The sequence below is a fragment of the Pelobates fuscus genome, chromosome 2 (assembly GCF_036172605.1).
Source record: "Pelobates fuscus isolate aPelFus1 chromosome 2, aPelFus1.pri, whole genome shotgun sequence".
Classification (NCBI taxonomy): domain Eukaryota; kingdom Metazoa; phylum Chordata; class Amphibia; order Anura; family Pelobatidae; genus Pelobates; species Pelobates fuscus.
Genome location: NC_086318.1, coordinates 326,548,230 through 326,569,083, shown reverse-complemented (window position 1 = coordinate 326,569,083; position 20,854 = coordinate 326,548,230). Strand labels below are relative to the sequence as shown.

At 38.5% G+C, this 20,854-nt stretch overlaps 1 protein-coding gene across 1 annotated transcript in view; it reads right to left on the bottom strand.

Moving 5' to 3' along the window:
• Positions 1 to 20,854, bottom strand: part of ASCC3 (activating signal cointegrator 1 complex subunit 3) — a 647,451-nt gene that overhangs the window by 264,673 nt on the left and 361,924 nt on the right. Inside the window, exon 14 of the mRNA XM_063443555.1 lies at positions 20,534 to 20,668. Within this exon, the coding sequence (XP_063299625.1) occupies positions 20,534 to 20,668 (135 nt within the window). The remainder of the gene's footprint in view (positions 1 to 20,533; positions 20,669 to 20,854) is intronic.

The window sequence follows — 20,854 nt, the reverse complement described above, 5'->3', positions numbered from 1 at the left end:
CTGAAGCGCTAATATGGGAAGCATACAAAATAAATTCATGGAGCAAAAAAGGAGGAACACATTTAATAAATGCAAGAATCTCAAAAGGGAACATATATAAGGATAATGAAGAGTATATAATGGGATAAGGGGAGCTGAAATCTTAAAAAGGGGAGCAGGCATAAATTGTAAAAAAAAAAAAAAAAAAAAAAAAAAAAAAAAAAACAATTAAAATAAAAGCGGAAACAAACATAAAACTAGATAGGGAAACTAGATAGGGGACCAGACTAAAAAGGAGAGTAGTAACTAAACAGTATATAATTAATATTGTAAAGCGCTACGGAATATGCTGGATAATAATGTGTCGAGCAGCAATGTACACATATACTTAATTCCAGCGTCACAATGCAGTGTGCCAGATATTAATCTCATGCTGATGATTCCCATTAAGAATTAAACAATCTGTAGATGAGTGTTTTTTTCTGGCAATAAACACCCCATTGTGTATGTTCTCAAAGCTGTTTTGAAGAGCTGCTGCCACAGAAAATCTTAGCAGTAAAATGTTCTACATACGGCACCTTAGATTATTAAGCATATTATGGCACAATGCATAGTGACACAGATATGGTATGGATTATATTGACTGGTTAAACTGCTAGCATCACAATGCTAGCAGTTATAAATGATTAGGAATAGTCATAATCATTGCAAACCAATATACTTATGCTACAGCTACATACTTGCCATACTCGACTTGGCATGGCTAAATACTGATAGCAACTGTGCTGTTTCGTATTAGGATAACGATGTATTGCCATTAACAATACTATACTGTTTAAAGGCTATGTGCTGTCAGTTGCTGTACTGTACTCCCAAAGTGAAGTATGGAAATATGATGTGACAGAGAAGCAAGAATTGTGAGTTATCAAAGGCCTGTTGCCAAGGAGATTGTTTGATACAGTAAGAATTGTACTTGCATCTGGATTTCTCATTTTTCTCTGTTTTAAAAGGGACATATGAGGAAATAATGGAATATGTTAAAGTCATAGCTTGAACTGGGCATCAAAAGGCTAGAACTGGCTCTGTGTAGAACTTTAAATTGTCAAAAAAAACTCCTGTTTTAGACACGTTAAGATACCATTTCTGTATTTCAAATACATGTGTCTCACTGCAGTTTTTGTTATAGGTGTTATACTGTAATATCCAATAGAGGTACTGTAAACTGTTTAAAATGTCACTTCTACCCTATTTTTTGACTTCTTCCATTTAAACCTTCCCATCTGTGCTGGACATTGTCCAAACTTTGAGAAGCCTTGTAGACAAATTTGGCACACACACAACTGGCCAGTTATACACTTTTCAAAGGACTATATTACAATAGTGTTAGTCTGCTCTGCTTGCCAATTGTACCTACGACCTGCCTAATATTAAGTACCTTGTTGCAAGAAGCGCGTTGGGCGATGATCTTGGGATGTACTGCTTTATGCTTTGCAGTGCAATGTCTCCATATTTTTCTGTTTTTACACTTTTTCGATAAAAGGTATGTTTTATTCAATCACAGATTTCATCTACTTCATATATGATTCTGAATGTTAGCCGGCATATCCATGGATTTTGCCTAGTACCTGCGATCTGCCTGCACACATCAACTTAGTTGACAGGTCTGTCTGCAGGCAAACTCTCGGCAAGCACCCTGCAATTAGTTTCCTTTACAACTATGGAAACACACTTGAAGTATCCGCAGTCTCACGAAAGACTGCCCATTTTAAATGCTCTTGTATGGAAGCAAAGCCTTCAAAAATATCAATGTACGTGTACTTCTTTCTAGAATATTTTTTCCTAAATATGTATTATCAGCATTTTTAGACAATTGCTTTACCAGTTAAAGGGCACTCTAACCCCCATAACTACAACAGTGCCTTGTAGTGGTAAGAATGAAGTAGTGAAAGCATGTTCATATGGCTTGACACTTCATAGGTTCCCCAGTTAACTGCTGCCTGGGCCCCACTTCAGATAAAGCTAGAGTTGAAGTAATTATCTCTACAAAGTTCACATTCGGATACATCCCAGGACATACCGTACTCGAAAATGAGAGAAATCTCAATGTATCCTTTTGGACAGAATTAATTGAGTGTCAGCTGATACACTACACCAATGAAATCTATTGAAAGAAGGGTGGCATTTGTTTAGTTAATGTGAACCTTCAGACATCTGCTTTAGGGATATTTGCTCTGGAACATGGGCTCCAAGTAAGTGTGACCTTTTTCAAAAACGGTTTAAATACTTACTATGTGATGGTTCCAGGGGACTACTGGCAACAACAATACTACAGGATTCTGTAGTGGTTGTTGTGCTTTGAGTGCGCAAATACTTGTGGAAGCAAATGTCCAAAGATGCTTATAATGCCCATTCAAGGAGCTAAAATTAAAAAACAGAACAGCGATTGCTGTAAAGAATTAAAGTACCATATTTTCCGGTGAGCAGTATGCATATAAAACATGACTATTATCCATAATTTTGTGATATAACTATGTTGTACTTATTTATCTTGAAAACACAATACCAAGTGTGATAAATATAAGCTGACCTGGAAATATTAATTACTAACCATTGGTAAACATACTTGAATGCAAATGATTTCTAAACCCAATTATAAGCTACATAATGTAACATAATTCGAACTTGTCTCTCTCTTTTCTTAACTGACATCGATCTTTTGTTCACCAATCCATTCTCTTGGTTTTTCCATTGCATTCCAAATGTTTTCAAAAACAGTAATGATAATGCAATGCAAGGGGAAAAATACAACTTTCCATTACAAGCATTTCAAACGACTCATTAGGCATCTGGTTGACGTCACTTTTTTCAATTCTTTTGGACAGCAAAAACAAAGTGAAAAAGCAACAATGCACACATACTCCTGTTACTTGCTGCTCCACAGAACAGGAGCAGGACATATACAAAAGCAATTGACTAATTTCTAATGTATGTGGGAAGATTAAAGGGCCACTCAAAGCACAGTGACCACAACACAGCATACTGGTTAAAGTGCAAGAAGACTATAGGTGAAGTCTCTCCATTTTTCCAATACTTGAATTCATTCTGCGGCTGATGAACTGACACAAGCTCTGGAGGTGGAAAATGGTTAACAGCACATATTGATACTTACATCGATACAAATACTTTGGAAAAATTAGGTAGTGAGGTATCTTTTGTATCCCTGAAGAGCACTAAAAACATCAGGTGCCAGCTATGCATTCCATGCTCAAAATACATGTTACATTGCATTCCGCTTCTTCACAACCAACCTGCTACTATAGTAGTTAACTCCGTAGCTTAATATAACAATATGGATATTGTATTGTAAACTGGTCTTTTTTTTTCCCCATAACAAAATCATAGAATGATATTTTGGAGGCTTTTTACATGGCATTTATGTCCTCTGGCTAAATCGTTCCTGAGCATAATGATGTTTTGAATATGCAGAAGCAAATCTCACTAAGTCTTTCAGGATAGCTCCCTACCTAACCCATCAAAAAGGAATGCGTTTAGCTAGTTACGAGTGAAAAAGTGCAGGTGAGAATCCAAAAAAAAAGGAACACTTCAGCCAAAAACAAATATCTATTATTCTTCTATCACGTAATTGGATAGTGAATTCTTCAAATGTTTTTTTGACACACTGTTTTACATGGTAAATTGTAATAGCAACCCCTTTAAAGTATTTCTTCCTGGCCAACATGGCAGCATTACGAACGGGTTAACTCGGTAGTCAGGACAGGGAGCATCAATTAACAAATTTTAAGGAATACCCCATCCTCTGTAGAAGCCTCAGTCTTTTCCTCCCCCCCCCCCCTCCGCCTTTCCCTCACCTAGCTTCCCCCTTCCCCCTCCGTCCTTCAGAAGTTAGGAAGAAGCCTGCTTTAGCAGCTCTACATTTTATTTTATGCTCACCAGGCCAATATTTGTGAAGCCTCTGCCAGGGTTCAGCCTCTTACCCCTGAAGACCCAGTAAACAGCATATTTGCAAGGTGACTACCTGGGAGATGACAATGGTACATAGTGTGCATGAAGGGGCCTCTAGTTTAAACTGGTTAGAATGTTAGTTTGTAAAATTCCCATAATCCAGTGGAATACAGACCTGCAGCATCTTGTTTGCCTCTATCCAGACTATTTACTTCTGGGTTTTTCCACCTCGTGTAAGTGCACCAGTAGTTTAGATTACTGATTAGCATACACTTGGGGGCTATGGATTTTCTGTAGTTCCTAATACTTCCATTGAGGCATTCTTATATCAAATGGGTCACATTTAAAAGGTTATAGGTGAGCATCTAGGTAAATTTTTATGTCTAGAATTGGAGCTGAATGAAAGAATGTGCATAATGGCCTTACTTCATCAGAAATCAGCCAGTATGGTAAAGCCCTGAGGACAAAGGAAACGCCAATACCAGGGATAATGGCTATACTTCATGGAAAGCCTGCCTGTGTGTTAAAGCCCTAAAAATAAAGGAAATGCCAATAGCAGGGATAATGGCTATACTTCATGGAAAGCCTGCCTGTGTGTTAAAGCCCTAAAAATAAAGGAAATGCCAATAGCAGGGATAATGGCTATACTTCATTGGATACCTTCTTGTATATTACAGCCCTGGGGACAGAAGGACTGTCCAGTACCAGGTTTAATGTGATCCAGGGGAAGACTGGGAAAGAGTGTGACATTAAATACATGTGTCTCGATTAGCAGTTTCACTGTTATAAATGCTGTGTGAGACTTGGTGTAAACATTTCAGCCCCAACAGAAGTATATTCAGCTCTAATATGTACTTTACTATTATGTAATGTGGATTCTGCTCTTTACTTTGGCTGATTAATCACGTGTTTTCACATATAGCTTGCAAGAAAGTGTTAGTTACCCTCCCTCTAATGGGTTAATCTTAGTAATTAGATACAAGTTTGAAAGGGATCCCAAAAGGGATTCCTAACTGGTATTTGAAAGAGGAATAGAGTAATTTAATGGCTAACTAATGTAACTTTGATACTGGGCAGGGTAAGGAAACACTTTCACCAGAAAGGATATACTTGCAATGTATCTAATACATTGTTAGACTTTATTCAATATTAAAGGACCACTCTAGTGCCAGGAAAACATACTCGTTTTCATGGCACTAGAGTGCCCTGAGGGTGCCCCCACCCTCAGGGTCCTCCTCCCGCCCGGCTCTGGAAAGGGGAAAAGGGGTAAAACGTACCTTTTTCCAGCGCTGGGCGGGGAGCTCTCCTCCTCCTCTCCGCCTCCTCTCAGCCCCGTCGGCTGAATGCGCACACGCAGCAAGATCTGCGCGCGCATTCAGCCGGTTGCATAGGAAAGCATTTACAATGCTTTCCTATGGACGCTTGCGTGCTCTCACTGTGATTTTCACAGTGAGAATCACGCAAGCGCCTCTAGCGGCTGTCAGTGAGACAGCCACTAGAGGATTAGGGGGAAGGCTTAACCAATTTATAAACATAGCAGTTTCTCTGAAACTGCTATGTTTATAAAAAAAAAAAATGGGTTAACCCTAGCTGGACCTGGCACCCAGACCACTTCATTAAGCTGAAGTGGTCTGGGTGCCTAGAGTGGTCCTTTAGCATAAAAGGTCTCATCAGATACAAAGTATTCATTCAACTGGGAGATAGAGAGCCTTTAAAGGTAAATATTGGATCCCCTAATCCTAATAACATACAGATCGACCTCAAATCTCCACAGACACTGGTAGAACTGAAATCAACCTGGTAATCAGGCTGTCTGTATCTATAGAAAAAGAGGGGTTTAAAGGGGAAGATACACTAAAGAGTCAATTAGTGTTACATCAAAAGATATATTAGAGGACTACAATAAAATGAAATTAGAGGTAGAGAAGAGTTGTACAGTCACTAAACAACAACAAATTGAATTTGAGATTCACGGAAGAGGTGGCAAATCCCTCCCTAAATTTCTTGGACACAACTTTGAATCCTGACCCCAATGGGAAATTAAAATCAGACCTTATTAGGAAAAGCACTGCAACCAACAGTTTACTGAACTGGGGGGGTGGGGGGAAGGACTTCCATCCAGCTTAACAAAAAAGGGGCATTTCCACAGGTCAATACCTACGATATCTGGAGGACTTTAAAAAGAGAGCAAAGGAGCTATGCTCCATGTTCAGGTCCAAAGGTTACACCAATAAATGTCTGACGAGAGCCTATCACAGGAGGAAACTCACACCCACTCTGACCATAAACATCTTAGATGTGTGGCGACTTTCGATGCAGGTTGGGACCAGGCAAAAGCCATTATGAACAGGTTCTGGCCACTCCTCAGACAGGACAAACATCTGAAAGATATGATTGCACCTTTTGCATTGATAACAAAAGAAGGGGCAGAAACCTTAAGGAGTTATTGGTACACAGCCATTTTAAAAAGTCCATCATCTCCCACATATTGGCTGTCAAATAAACTGACAGGAACCTTCAAATGTGGGCGTTGCAAATCATGCAATTTTGTTTCTAAAAATTTCAACCATATTCATTCTTTAACTGTAATACCAATGCGGCTTGATGTACGTTGGCACAACTTTCCATCTGTTTAAACGACGGATTTTGGAACATATAAATTCAGTTAGGACTGCAAGAAATATAGAGACTCCTGTCTCAAGGCATGTAAATTCAGTGCATCAAGGGGACCTTACTTACAGTGTTGAAGTTCCTGGGCAACGAACTGGTCAAGTTAGATCAGAGGAAAGGGAATTTGGATAAACGCCTGCCGAGAAGGGAGTTTTTCTGAATCTACCGCCTAAAAACCATCTCCTCCCAAGGCTTAAATGAGGGATTTTCATATTCTCCCTTCATAAATGATCTTTAATATTACATGGAAAAAATTGATTGCAAAAGCGCTAATGTACTAAATTACAAATCGACAAAATACCCACCTTTCTGAGATTCCATAAGTTCCTAATAATAGCATTCTTTGATGTCTAACATTAAACAGTGATGAAAATGGGAGATTCATTAAAGGACCACTATAAGCACCTAGACCACTTCAACTCAATGCAGTGGTCTGGGTGCCAGGTCCCCCTAGTTTTAACCGTGCAGCTTAAAACATAGTTTCAGACAGCCACTAGAGGTGCTTCTGTGATTTATACGGAGTATAAAAACTTATTTGATGCTGGACGTCCTCAAGCACTGCATAATTCTTTCCTATGGGCAGGTTTGAAGGAGCGTATGTAGGAGAACCTCTTTAGAACATCCATGAAGGGGTTTTCTAGGAGATTTAGCAGTGTTGTAGGATTATTTGCTAGTCGTCTTAGTTGTTCTGGTGGCATTACTTCCTTTGGAACTTAGGGAGATCGGCACCACCTTCAACTGGATGTAACATGTAACTAATTAGGTTTTGTCCTCTCCTTACAGCCCAGCTCCCAGTATATCTCAAAGTCTTTTTTCTAAGTGTATCCTACCTAGTAGTCTGCCACTGCACCGTTTTCCCACTGTTTTTGGAAACATCTAACATTTAGCCTCTCCTCTACCTCTAATTGAATTTAATTATAGTCCTCTAATATATCTTTTGATGTAACACTAATTCACTCTTTAGTGTATCTTCCCCTTTAAACCCCTCTTTATCTATAGATACAGACCGCCTGATTACAAGCTGGATTTCAGTTCTACCAGTGTCAATGGAGATTTGAGGTCTTTTCCTATTAAATTACTCTATTCCTCTTTTAAATACAAGTTAGGAATCCCTATTGGGATCCCTTTCAAAGTTTTATCTGGTTATTCTAAGGGGTTCAGGCCCAGGGTGGTACCACCCACACTGACCAACCTTGTCCTTACTCTAAATTAATTTGGATCTAGGGACACTGTTCCATTTTAAATCTCAATCATAGTAATTAGCCTATTCAAATGTAAGGCAGGTGCTGCCTAGTATAATGTGTTCTCCTCTCAGTTGGGAAGAAGACCAGCTATCCAATTGAGAGTGGCAAACTTTGAAGCAATCTACATTTGCAGGATTGAAACTGTATTTTTACATATCTAAGGTTAAAGGTTATAAGCAGCTCTGTCTAATTTTGATATCTGCATGTGAACACATGGGGTAAACCTTACTGTGTTTTACACTACATAAGGCGATCGTGTGCTATTATTTTTTTATTTTAATGAACAGACGAGGTATGTTAAAATGCATTTGTAGCAAGTACATGAACACATACCTTTTCATTAAACTACGGTTTGGTTTGCATTTGTCTGGTACCATAGTGAAGGTTAGTTTTTCTGTGCAACCTCTAAATGCTACATTTGATACAACTCAAATTGCCTGTATATCTGCTCATTAACTGTTAAACCTGACGCTAAAAGCAACCTGGTGGCAGACACTCAGAGAAATTAAACAGGTATCTTTACAACATGTCTTCCTGGGTGTCCTCTGCTTCTAATGCAGGTTGTTTTGTAGTTCAGATCATTAAGCACTGTTAGTGGCTGTGCTGTGTGCATTCATTTGTTAAGGAAGTATTTTTCTGGAGTGAGGGGTTGTGGCTAAAGAGGCTTATGGTGCAGTATTCTGCGAAATATATTTATTTTTTTAATGCAAAAACTATATGGATTTGAACACGCAAAAAATACAGCATATTAATGAGGCCAGTGAACGTACTAAAGTGGTATTGGTGTCCATAGTGCCAAAAAGTCACTATATCAATTTTGTAGAGAACATTAACATCTTTCACACATTCTACTAAGTACAAAGACACAATCCTTAGTTTGTGTGATAGATCATGGATAGGCATCTACTGAGCATTGCACAAGAACATACTTTCTCCCCATCAACTCACACCGGAAATGGGAGGATTGTAAAAGTCAGAACAGACACATTGAACAAATATCCTTCCTTTGCTGTGTCCCCTGACATCCATAACATAAAGTAAGTTTCTTAAACATTCTAGAATCTCAATTAAATTACAACAAAATATTCAAGTGCATATTTAATAAAAATGTACCTGTCCGAAGCTACAGGTAAACTTTAGCATGTCTTATAACATGCACACATTGGTTACATTTTTAGCTCAATGTGGAACTTCCCTTTTTGGCAAATGTGTTCATAATTCCTATCGCTGCAAATACAAAATAGAACTTGCAGAATTAGAATGGATAACAATGGATGTAATGTTTTGCACTGCTTTGCTGGGTAAGTGTATGGGCACATTATCTACAAAGATGCCAAAACATTTTAGTTTGCTTGTGAACTTTCAGCTTCATGCTTCTTATTTTCAATTATAAATGTACAAATCATATGCACAAATTAACATTCAGAGTATTTGTCTCCAACAATTGAGAGTTTTATTTAACAACAGATGTTTGGATTCCATCCAAGCTAATGCGAGCTGAAAAGGCTGAAGCACAAAACAGCAGGATGACTCTCTCTAATAAATCTTTTCATTGTTTTCTATATTTTAGTGTGATAAATACCTGGCACATCACGAAGCTGTAATTCCACAGCCCGATTAGAGAACGATTTGTCAACAGCACATTCAACAGTAACTTTTCATTTTACCAATTTAAATGAGAGGTCATTTCAATGGATGGCCTGCGAACGCAATTCTGCAAAGTCCTTGTCACCTCTTGTTCCCATGTGCCTTACACTGTCTATGCATATGTTTAGTTTATCTACATTACAGCAATGTAGAATGTATTGATGTTTTATAAATAAAGCAATAAGGAGTTCGTGGAGAAAAAACAGTTAAGATAATTGCGTGGGCTCATCTGTCTTAAAGAGGATAGTGTCCCACTCCTGGACTGATTTATTCCATGCAATGCTTCTTATGACTCTGCTGCTCAAATCTTCAGCATGGAATGAGTGATGGAGACACAATATCTATAGGTCGCTGGGTCAGGACCTATGATAGCACTGATGCAATATAATAAACTTGTATTACTTTACTATTTATACATTAGCAAACAATTGTAAACAGTAATGCTCAGGTTTTACACAATATATATATATATATATATATATATATATATATATATATATATATAAAGAAGCCTTTACTAATTGCCAAATTTGCTTTAGCAGTTTGGTTATTTTTTTATTAGGCCCAATTCTGTTCAATTCAACTGATAAAATGCCTCCTAGCTCTTTATTTGCTATCAAGTGATTTGAAACCACAATGAGCCATTAGGCATTGGATACACTTCCACACAAAAGGTTACCTGAAAGGTTAAACTGAAATTAGTTGATTTTAAATAAGTCATGTTCTTGGATAGAACATTGGCTTAATAGGGCACTAAAAACACCCACACCGCTTCATCCTAATATAGTGGCCTAGGTGCAGAGGTCTTGTCCAATTAAATCTGCAATGTAAAACACTGCAGCTTTTTAGAAACTGCAAGGTTTACGTAACATGGTTAAAGCCACCTCTAGTGGCCTGCTTCCTTGGTCACTTGACACTTTAGCTCATAGGAAAGCATTGGACACAATTCTTTCCTAGGGGGAAGCTTAGATACACGTGTGATGTGCATGTGCTTTAGGTCCAAAATGCTCCTCTATGAGGAACATTGGATTGGATCAACGCCAGAGGAGGCCATGCCTTGATGCGACTTTAATTCTAAAAAAACAAAAAATGAAAGTGTAGGTACACTGGAAACAGAGAGGGTCTGTTGCCTAAAGAAGACCAGGAAAAGGCAGAAATGTTAAATAACTATTGTTCTTCAGTATATATTAATGAGGATCCTATGGCAAGATATATGCAAATGATTGCTGCAAAAAACTTGCAGATAAGTTGTGATTGGATGACTCGAGAAAAGGTGCTACAGCTGTTAAAGAAAATGAATGTAAATAAAGCTCCTGGGCCTGATGGTATTTACCCATGAGTACTTAAGGAGCTAAGTGGGGAAATAAGTGAACCTCTATATTTAATTTTTCAAGATTTTTTTGTTTCAGGTATTGTACCGGAGGATTGGAGGAAGGCAGATGTCGTTCCTATCTTTAAAAAGGGTTCAAAATCCTTGCCTGGAAATTATAGACCTATGAGCTTAACTTCTGTGACTGGGAAAATATTTGAAGGGCTATTAAGGGGAAATATTCAGAAATTCATTTGGAAAAACTTTGTTATTAGCAATAATCAGCATAGTTTTATGAAACATAGGTCATGTCAAACTAACGAAGAAAAAGTAGAAATATAGATCAGGGTGTTGCAGTGGATGTGATCTACTTGGATTTTGCCAAGGCATTTGATACGGTTCCTCACAATAGGTTAGTCTTTAAACTAAAAGAAATTGGTCTTGTTCTTGGGTAGAACATTGGCATAAGGATAGAGTACAACGAGTTGCACTAATGGTAAATTTTAAGGCTGGGCAAAAGTGGTAAGTGGTGCCCCTTAGGGTTCTGTTTTGGGACCGCTTCTATTTAACATATTTATAAATGATCTTGAAATAGGCATTGAACGCCATGTTTCAGTGTCTGCAGATGACACAAAACTTTGTAAATTAATAAAATGTGAGCAGGATATTGCTTTTCTGCAAAGGGATTTGGATAGATTGGGGGTCTGGGCACTAAAATGGCAGATGAAATATAATGTAGAGAAATGCAAAGTTATGCACTTCGGGGTCAAGAATGCACAAGCAACTTACATCCTAAATGGTAGTGAATTAGGGATAACCACACACGAGAAGGATTTGGGAATTGTTATAGACTACAAATTAGGCAGCAATATGCAATGTCAATCTGCAGTTGCTAAGGCCACTAAGGTTTTGTCATGTATAAATAGGGGTATAAATTCTTGTGATGAAAATATAATTTTGCCTCTTTATAAATCGCTGGCAAGTCCACACCTTGAATATGCTGTGCAAATTTTAGACACCTGTTCTAAAGAAGGATATCATGGTACTAGAAAAAAGTGCAGAGACGAGCTACACAATTGATAAAAGGAATGGAGCATTTTAGTTACGAAGAAAGGTTAAAAAATGTAAATATCTTTAGTTTGGAAAAACGGCGCCTCAGAGGGGATATGATAACATTACACAACTATATTCGGGGCCAGTACAAACCATTATCTGGAAATCTATTCATAAACAGGGCTATACATAGGACATGAGGTCACACATTTAAACTGGAAGAAAGGAGATTTAATCTAAGGCAAATATTTTTTCTTTTGTTTACAGTAAGAAAAAGGATATGGAATTCTCTGCCTGAAGAGGTGGTTTTATCAGAGTCCATACAGATGTTTAAACTGCAATTGTATACATACTTGCAAAAACATAACATACAGGGAAATCATTTCTAATTAGTGGGGTAATAGCTGCTTGATCCAAGGAGACCTCTGACTGCCATTTTGGGGTCAAGAATGACTTTTTTCCTAGTTTGCGCTTCAGACTAGGTTGTTGCCTTCTTTTGGATCAACAGAAAAACATATGTAAGGAAGGCTGAACTTGATGGATGCAAGACTCTTTTCAGCTATGTAACAAGCACAGAAGGACCACCGGTGCTTGAAAAAGTAAATCTTTTATTTTATGAATTTCTATTGCAGATGCACACACAGTGTGTATCTGTATGTCAAGGGGTGTGTATCTGTGTTTGCATGTGCTGGTGTGTGTATCTGTGTTTGTATGTGCCAGTATGAATCTGACACACAGGTACACACACACTGGCACACATATACACACACTGACAGATACACACACACTGACAAATACACACACACAGACAGATACACTGAAACACAGACACTGACACACATTATTACACACACAGTGACACATACACACACCTTGATGCACAATGGCACATACACACACAGATTCACATACATTGGCAGATATACACACTGACACAAGTCCACATACAGACATATGTTTATATGTTTAACTTATCTATTTTCTTTCTTTAGTACTGCAGGCTGGTGGCTGGTGGCTGAAGATGGTGTGCCAGGTTGGTAGCTGCTCTCACTCCCCACTGCGCTCCCTCTCCCTCCAGTCGGCACACTCTGTGTGGGAGGAAGTGCTTTCACTTCCTCCCAGCATCCCATACAACAGGGTCCGGTCGCTGTATTATACGCCCACAGTGCCTGAACAGACCCTTGTTTAGAGATTCCCATTGGGTGGCCCTAAATGCTTGGGCCTCCCGACGGGAAAATCACCGCAGAACACTAATTTTGTTCATGCAAAACCCTAGGGTTCCACGGAATACTACTTGGGAAACTCTGTTCTAAGGTAAAAGAAGGACTGCGAGGGCGATTTAGAATCAATTAATTATTATAGGTTAATGGTGTTTAATCTAGGATTTTGGGTGCAATCTAGTAATCTACGATTTTGGGTGCAATCCCACATGTATCTATCATGCTAAGTCACTTGGATCATACCAATGCATGGGATTTGGTTGCATTTTGGCAATTTGTGAATATCCAGATTAGAAATGTACATAGAAAGTCTGAGTGAAACAAATGGCAGTGTAAATAAGGTTGATATAACTGAATTTGCCATATGTGAATGGGAGATTTTGTCATTTGGTTGCCATGCAGCAGGTAAATAGACCTCAAAGAAAACTGTGAAAACCAAAACATTTAACATGGCCCCAGTTGGCATAATTGACGAATAAGGATTTTCCAAAAATGTAAAAAATATCTATCCATTAAACTCCCTACTTAGGGAGTTTCGGTATCACTGATCTAGAACTGAGAATAATTGAAGTGTTCTAATAGCTAGACAGATAGACAGACAGACAGACAGACAGACAGACAGACAAACAGACAGACAAACAGACAGACAAACAGACAGACAAACAGACAGACAAACAGACAGACAGACAGACAGACAGACAGACAGACAAACAGACAGTGGGGGGATATGTTACATATAATATCTGTTGAAGCAAGTATTAAGTAATATATAAATATAAATATTACATGCTGTGTGAGGAACAGTTTTACAAAATTTTCTAGACATGTGTAATGGTGTGAAAAGGGAGATTTTACTTTGCCAGAAATAAATATCAAGCTAAAATGTGTGCAGACTTGTTTCAACACTAATTGCATCGCTAACTGATAAAAATGGAAACTATTTTCCAACTGAAAAGGCCAAAATTAAAATATGATTTTTCGAACTTGCAAGAAAAAAATAAACACAAAAGTACAGTCCGTGAAGTATGCATATATTTCCACATACTGATCATGTTTGCTCTAAGTGAAAATTTACAATTTCCTAAGGGAAATAACTAAATTAAAGACAGTGGAGCTCATAAGCATCTCATGCAGTGAATGCAATTACCTGCTTCAGCAAAGTATACACGTCCATGCATTACAATCAGGGTACTCCTGTGTCCTAGTAACTTTCTGTAGTCCAGCTCTGGCTCACTTTTATCTATGTGATCCCTGAATTGGAGCTAATACACACACACACATAGGGACTGCTTTGTAGCATGTAACAGCAATCTCTGCATTGTGCTAGCACACGCCTGCCAGTTTAAGGGAGGCTGCAGAATTCCAGTCAATTACTTCCGCAGCCATACAGCCAGCCATAGATATGCAAATTGCACCATGTATGTGTGGTGACACTTGTATTGCCAGTATAAGCTAGGCTAATGAGAAGTGCAATGATTATGAGGCAAAGGTGAAAGTTGTGTTTGCATCTGAAATTTCAGGGGTCGGAGGGGGAGATGATATTTAACCCCTTAACACCGCAGCCAAATGTACAAGTTGTGAACGAAACAAAACGTAAACAAAACCTGGCATTTGCGCTATATGTCTGTCCAACCGTAATTCACCTCTTTCATATTAAATGCACCCCCCCTTATTATATATCATTTTATTCAGGGGAAACAGGGCTTTCATTTAATATCAAATATTTAGCTATGAAACATAATTTAATATGAAAAAAATGGGAGAAAATAAGATTTTTTTTTGATTTTTTTCGTTCTTCATGACATTTTAACTGTCAATGTCATAATACTGTTTGCTTTTACTGCAATAAAATACACATATTTGTATTCAGCAAAGTCTCACGTGTAAAACAGTACCCCCTATGTACAGGTTTTATGGTGTTTTGGGAAGTTACAGGGTCAAATATAGCGTGTTACATTTGAAATTGAAATTCGCCAGATTGGTTACGTTGCCTTTGAGACTGTATAGTAGCCCAGGAAATAAATTTACACCCATAATGGCATACCATTTGCAATAGTAGACGACCCAAGGTATTGCAAATAAGCGATGTCCAGTCTTTTTTAGTAGCCATTTGGTCACAAACACTGGCCAAAGTTAGCGTTTGTATTTGTTTGTGTGTGAAAAATGCAAAAAACGCCAATTTTGGCCAGTGTTTGTGACTAAGTGGCTACTAAAAAAGACTGGACATACCCCATTTGCAATACCTTTGGTTGTCTACTATTGCAAATGGTATGCCATCATAGGGGTAATTTTCATTCTTGGGCTACCATAGGGTCATAAAGGCAACGTAAGCAATCTGGCAAATTTTAATGTGAAAAAAATTAAACACAAGCCTTATATTTGACGCTGTAATTTTTGAAAACACAATAAAACCTGTACATGAGGGGTACTGTTGTACTCAGGAGACTTCGCTGAACACAAATATTTGTGTTTCAAAACAGTAAAAAGTATTGCAGCAATAATATCGTCCCTGTAAGTGCTGTTTGTGCGTGAAAAATGCAAAAAACGTCACTTTTACTGGCGATATCATGGTTGTAATACATTTTACTGTTTTGAAACACTAATATTTGTGTTCAGCAAAGTCTCCCGAGTAAAACAGTACCCCCCATGTACAGGTTTTATGGTGTCTTGGAAAGTTATAGGGTTAAATATAGTGCTAGCAAATTAAATTCCCTATACTTTCGGCATGGGTGGTCAGGCAGGTCCCGCTAATTGTAATTAATTAGGATACCTAATTATGTAAAATTATTACATAAATATATGTGTAGAATTAATATATGTATATATATACATATGTGTATATATACGTATATATATATATATTTTTTTTAATATTTTTATTTATATATAGGTATATATATAGTGATATATACGTATATATTTATGTATATAGATATATATATTATTTCGTTATAAGTGTATTTTGATATAAATATATATATATTAATATCAGAATACAGTTAGAACAAAATAAAACACATCTATATATTTTTTAATATTTTATTTTTAATTATTTTTTTATTTAATTTTTTTACGTATTTACATATTAATTTTTTTTATATTATTTATAAATATATATATAACAATAATTATACAAGATACAAACTAATAAAATCTGTCAACATTGAAGTTGCTGTTTAGTAGATAGGAGAGTGCGCTGGATCTTGTGTATTTATTGTATAATATGGCCCCCAGCAGCACCCCATTTAAGCATGTTTAGGTGAGTGCAACCATCCCCCCATGTTTCCTATATATATTTGGGAGTCTAGCCAACTCCTTGGTTCTGCACCCCTCCCTGTTACAGGTGCCTCATCTCAGGTCCCTATTTAGCCTTGTACTGCAGAGAGCCTCAGATGGAATTTTTTCCCAAGTAAGTGGTTAATCTCATAAGAGCAGACATTAGACTGTGAGAGTAGGACCTGCCAAAGATGGGGTACATTGACGTTGTGGCAGGCTTATGCAATGTATGATCATATAATGTAACTAAATCCCCATTTTTTTGCCTAGATTAGGTGTTTTTAAAAAAAACTTTTACAAACTAATAAAATCTGTCAACATTGAAGTTGCTGTTTAGTAGATAGGAGAGTGCGCTGGATCTTGTGTATTTATTGTATAATATGGCCCCCAGCAGCACCCCATTTAAGCATGTTTAGGTGAGTGCAACCATCCCCCCATGTTTCCTAACAATAATTATATATATATTTAATCAGTATCAGTCTACGTGTAATTTGATATTAATATATATATATAATTATATATATATTAATATTAAAATACACCTAGACAGTGTATGTGTATCTGTGTATATGTGTATATATATACTTAGATCATATATATATATAATATATATATATGATCTAAGTATATAATTTATTTATTTTTACACTGTTTTAAAACATTTTTATTTGATTTTCAGCCAGCAGGGGGACCAACTGTCATTACAGTTGGTCCCCCTGCTGGCAATGCAGCAGGCAGCTATACCGGCCATGTGATTGTGAGGTCCTCGCAAGGACCTCACTCTCACATGGCCGGGAGGGCTCCTGGAGGGCGGACGTGCCGCGGGGGGCTCCCTGGGAGTCCCCCGAACCGTGATCGCCGGCGTGGGACCGCCAGCGACCGGGTAAGTTACTAAAAACCGGAGGGCGTACTATTACGTCCGGCGGCGTTTAGAGCCGCTTTTAAAAGGACGTAATAGTACGCCCTCCGGTCTTAAGGGGTTAACAAACTGCAACAAATCAAACACTTGCATCCTGCTTGAGCTAACAAGGTCTAATTAAAAAGGACTAAAGACACCACCTGTGTATAAATCACAGCAATGAAGCTTATGTTCATTTCAGTGTTAATTTTGGCAGCCAATTTCAATTTAGTTTTAGTCATAGTCTTTTGACTAAAAAGCCATTTTAGTCATATATTAGTCATATGAATTGTTTTAGTTTTTGTCTAGTTTTAATTGACACAACTAAAATCTAATGGGTTTAGTTAAAGCCTTTGTCTCTTTTGCTCCTTCCCCAGCCCCGATGTGTCTTTTTGTGTCCCTCAGCCCTCTGGGTGTATCTTTCCCAAGCCCTGGTCTGTCTCCTTTGCCCCTTCCCCAGACCCACTGTGGCTCCGTCTCATGCCAGTGTTAATTTGGGTGACAAATTTCAATTACGTTTTAGTCATATTTTAGTAATCTCGCTTGTTTTAGTTTTAGTCAACTCAATTTCAAAATTTGACTAAAATCTGACTTAAATTGTTAGTCGATAAAATTAACACAGATTTATTTGCAGGTAGAGAATAATTTTGCTGCCACAAATCTATGTTAGGTCTTAAAATATCCTTGATAACTTAAGTCAAGCTGACAAGGATCCTTCTCAAAAATTGTGCAAAGGTTGAATAGGTATTGTGATCAGTTACTTGGTCACTTTTGCCAAATACACTTCCACGCATCTGCCATGGGATGCAAGCATAAATGTGATTTAGAAAGCTCACTTGATGGAATAACACCCGGAAATGTACGAATGTAGGATTTGGCCTTGGGAACGTTGCAGAATCGTAATCAGATTCATCCTATAATTCCTATAACAAGTTCAAAATAGCTCACTTAATCTAGTGACCACTCACCTGAAAATTACCAGATTTTACTAACTACATGTCGTAAAGTCATGATTTTATAAAGGACACAGAGGTGAATATTATGCTGGACAGCCTGTCAGTGCTTCCCTGGGGCTATTCCTGAGGGAACACTCGGTAAGCTGATAGTGTTTTTGTATTGTGCTTTGTAGCCCCGGTAGGAACCCCAGGAGGAACGGCCAGACAGATGGCCCCGATGTCTGCCGGCCCCACCAAAACCCTTTGGAGAGAACACTCTCTTCATGTTTGTTTGTGCCTTGTCTAGTACTGTAAAGGTACTAACATAGGTACCTAATTCTTTCACAAAATTGTTTCCGAATAGGAGGCCTTTTGCCTGGTCCAGGCTCAGATATTGCCATATTAACAAGTTTAGGGTCTATCTTATGAGGATAGCTTTACGCCTCTCAGTGGCCATCGCGCTGCTAGCGTTGCAAATTAAGCAAACAGAATGTTGGACCCAACCCCTAATGGCCAAGAAGTCAACTGGTGCACCATAGATTTTGGCACTAGGTCCTAATGCCTCAAGCACCTTGTCTTGGCAATGACGTAATGAGTAGTCGAGCCCCTTTTTGGCTTTCCAGACTGATTTCCCCCACAAATTGGGCGACTTTAGGGTCTACTTCCCGTGTGGCACAGGCCATAATGGGGACTGCCCTAAGTTTATTCCTTGTGGCCTTATCCAGGGATTTTCTAATTCAGGCAGCGAAATACTGGGCCATGTGATCGGTCGGGTACCATTTGGCTGACCTAGGGTTCTGTAAGGCATTGGGATCAAACGGGGGTTCACCCTGTGGGTCGAGAATGGCGGAAGCGTCCGCAATCTCTATAGCACAAATGGCCTTTTTTATAGCCAAACTGCAGTCCGGAGATGAATTCTCTGAGTCACTAGAGCTGATCTCATCGGACTCGTTCAAAACCTCCTCAGAATCCGAACCAGAGTCAAAAGAATCTGTTAGGGCTTTTACCCTCATCCTTGTCCGCACCGCTTTTACCCGGCGGGTGGCTCTTTTACATGGGGGCCCCACGTAATCAGTGGTAACAGGACGCGACCTGTCCATCAGCTCAGTTTTGGAGATGGCCTGGGTGACCCATTTGGTCATTGCAGTGTCCAGGAGCGAGTGGAATCTCTCTGAGTTCACTTGCTCCTGTGAAGCTACCTCCTCACTCTGATGGGTAGGGGTCTAGGAGCAGGGGTTAGCTGGTGCCTAGTGGCACTCTCAGCAATGGTAGGGACAGTACCCTCAAAATCCTTAGAAGTCTGCATAATAAGCAATAAGGTACACCACACTAACAAGGAGACTGCAGTGAAAATTAACTATTCGTCACAGAAGGGGTGTTGGGCGAGTGCAGTGAACCAAGGCACAATAAGCTAAAAGGACAAAGCACAATAGAAAACGCTAGCAGCTTACTGAGTGTTCCCTCAGGAATAGCCCCAGGGAACAACTGGCAGGCTGTCCAGCATAATATGAGCCTTTGTGTCCTTTAATAAAATCAGTTTCTTTACTGCTATTCTGTTAGACCCTCCCACTGTCTGGAAATCGAGCTAATAGACCCATTGCTTATTCACCAGAATATACATCTTCCTAAGATAGTTTCATGTATCAAATACTCCTGCCTCATGGCATCATGTCAAGAACTTAGCCCTTTCAGTTGTGTTTTTCTGAAGGGACCTCAAACATGCACTTTCCCCTGGCCGTCTGTGATAGTGGTGCAATGCAAAGGTTTGTAGCTCATGAACCATTATCAACAGAGCTGCCTGACCCAACTTTTGGTTACCAGCAGTGTCATACAAAAACATGCACAGGCTATTGTGTATTTGCATATATTTAAGTATTGTGTATGCTTCTTTATCTGATACTTATAATTTAGTGTCATCTTTTACTGATATGGCATTAAAGACTTTAAAGTGCTGAAAAGATGGAAAGGAGTATTGCTAAATGTGCAATTTTCATTAACATGGTTGAAGAGATAAGAAGATGCACTTGGCTGTTAATCAAACTACATACATACAAAGTGGAACAAGTAGGACATAAAGTTCCATGCCACTCAAAAATATCTCCAAGAAAACATATTCAACTTAAGCAAAGCATAACTCTCTAAAGCAGGCATAGTTAACCTTCGGCACTCCAGATGCTTTGGACTACACCTCCCATGATGCTTTGACAGCATTATGGCTGTAAGAGCATTATAGGGGATGTAATCCTCAACATCTGGAGCTTACATTTTACAGCTCTCATTTGATAAGACATATAGTTCAAGAGCGAGCATGTTTAAAAGGCATATCAATCGGTTCTAACCTGTTTTTCAGCTTGACCGTAGGCAGATCCTTGGTTCGGTAAAAAATATAAAATGTGCCCATTGTTTTTTGCTAGTTCTCTCAAGGCCATTGCTGTCCTCACGGTGGAATTTCTGGCGTGTACAAAAACCATCACCTTTACAAGAAAGAAGAAAATCCAGACATTAGAGCAAACGAAAAGAGTACAAGCAACATAACAATGAATAAGCCTTCCATACAAAACCGTTTGCACAACTGGATGTTTAATACATGGTACTAGTGAAAAGAAAAATGGCAGGGAAAAAACGTGAAAAAAAATGGCCTTTTTAAGTTTGATAAAATA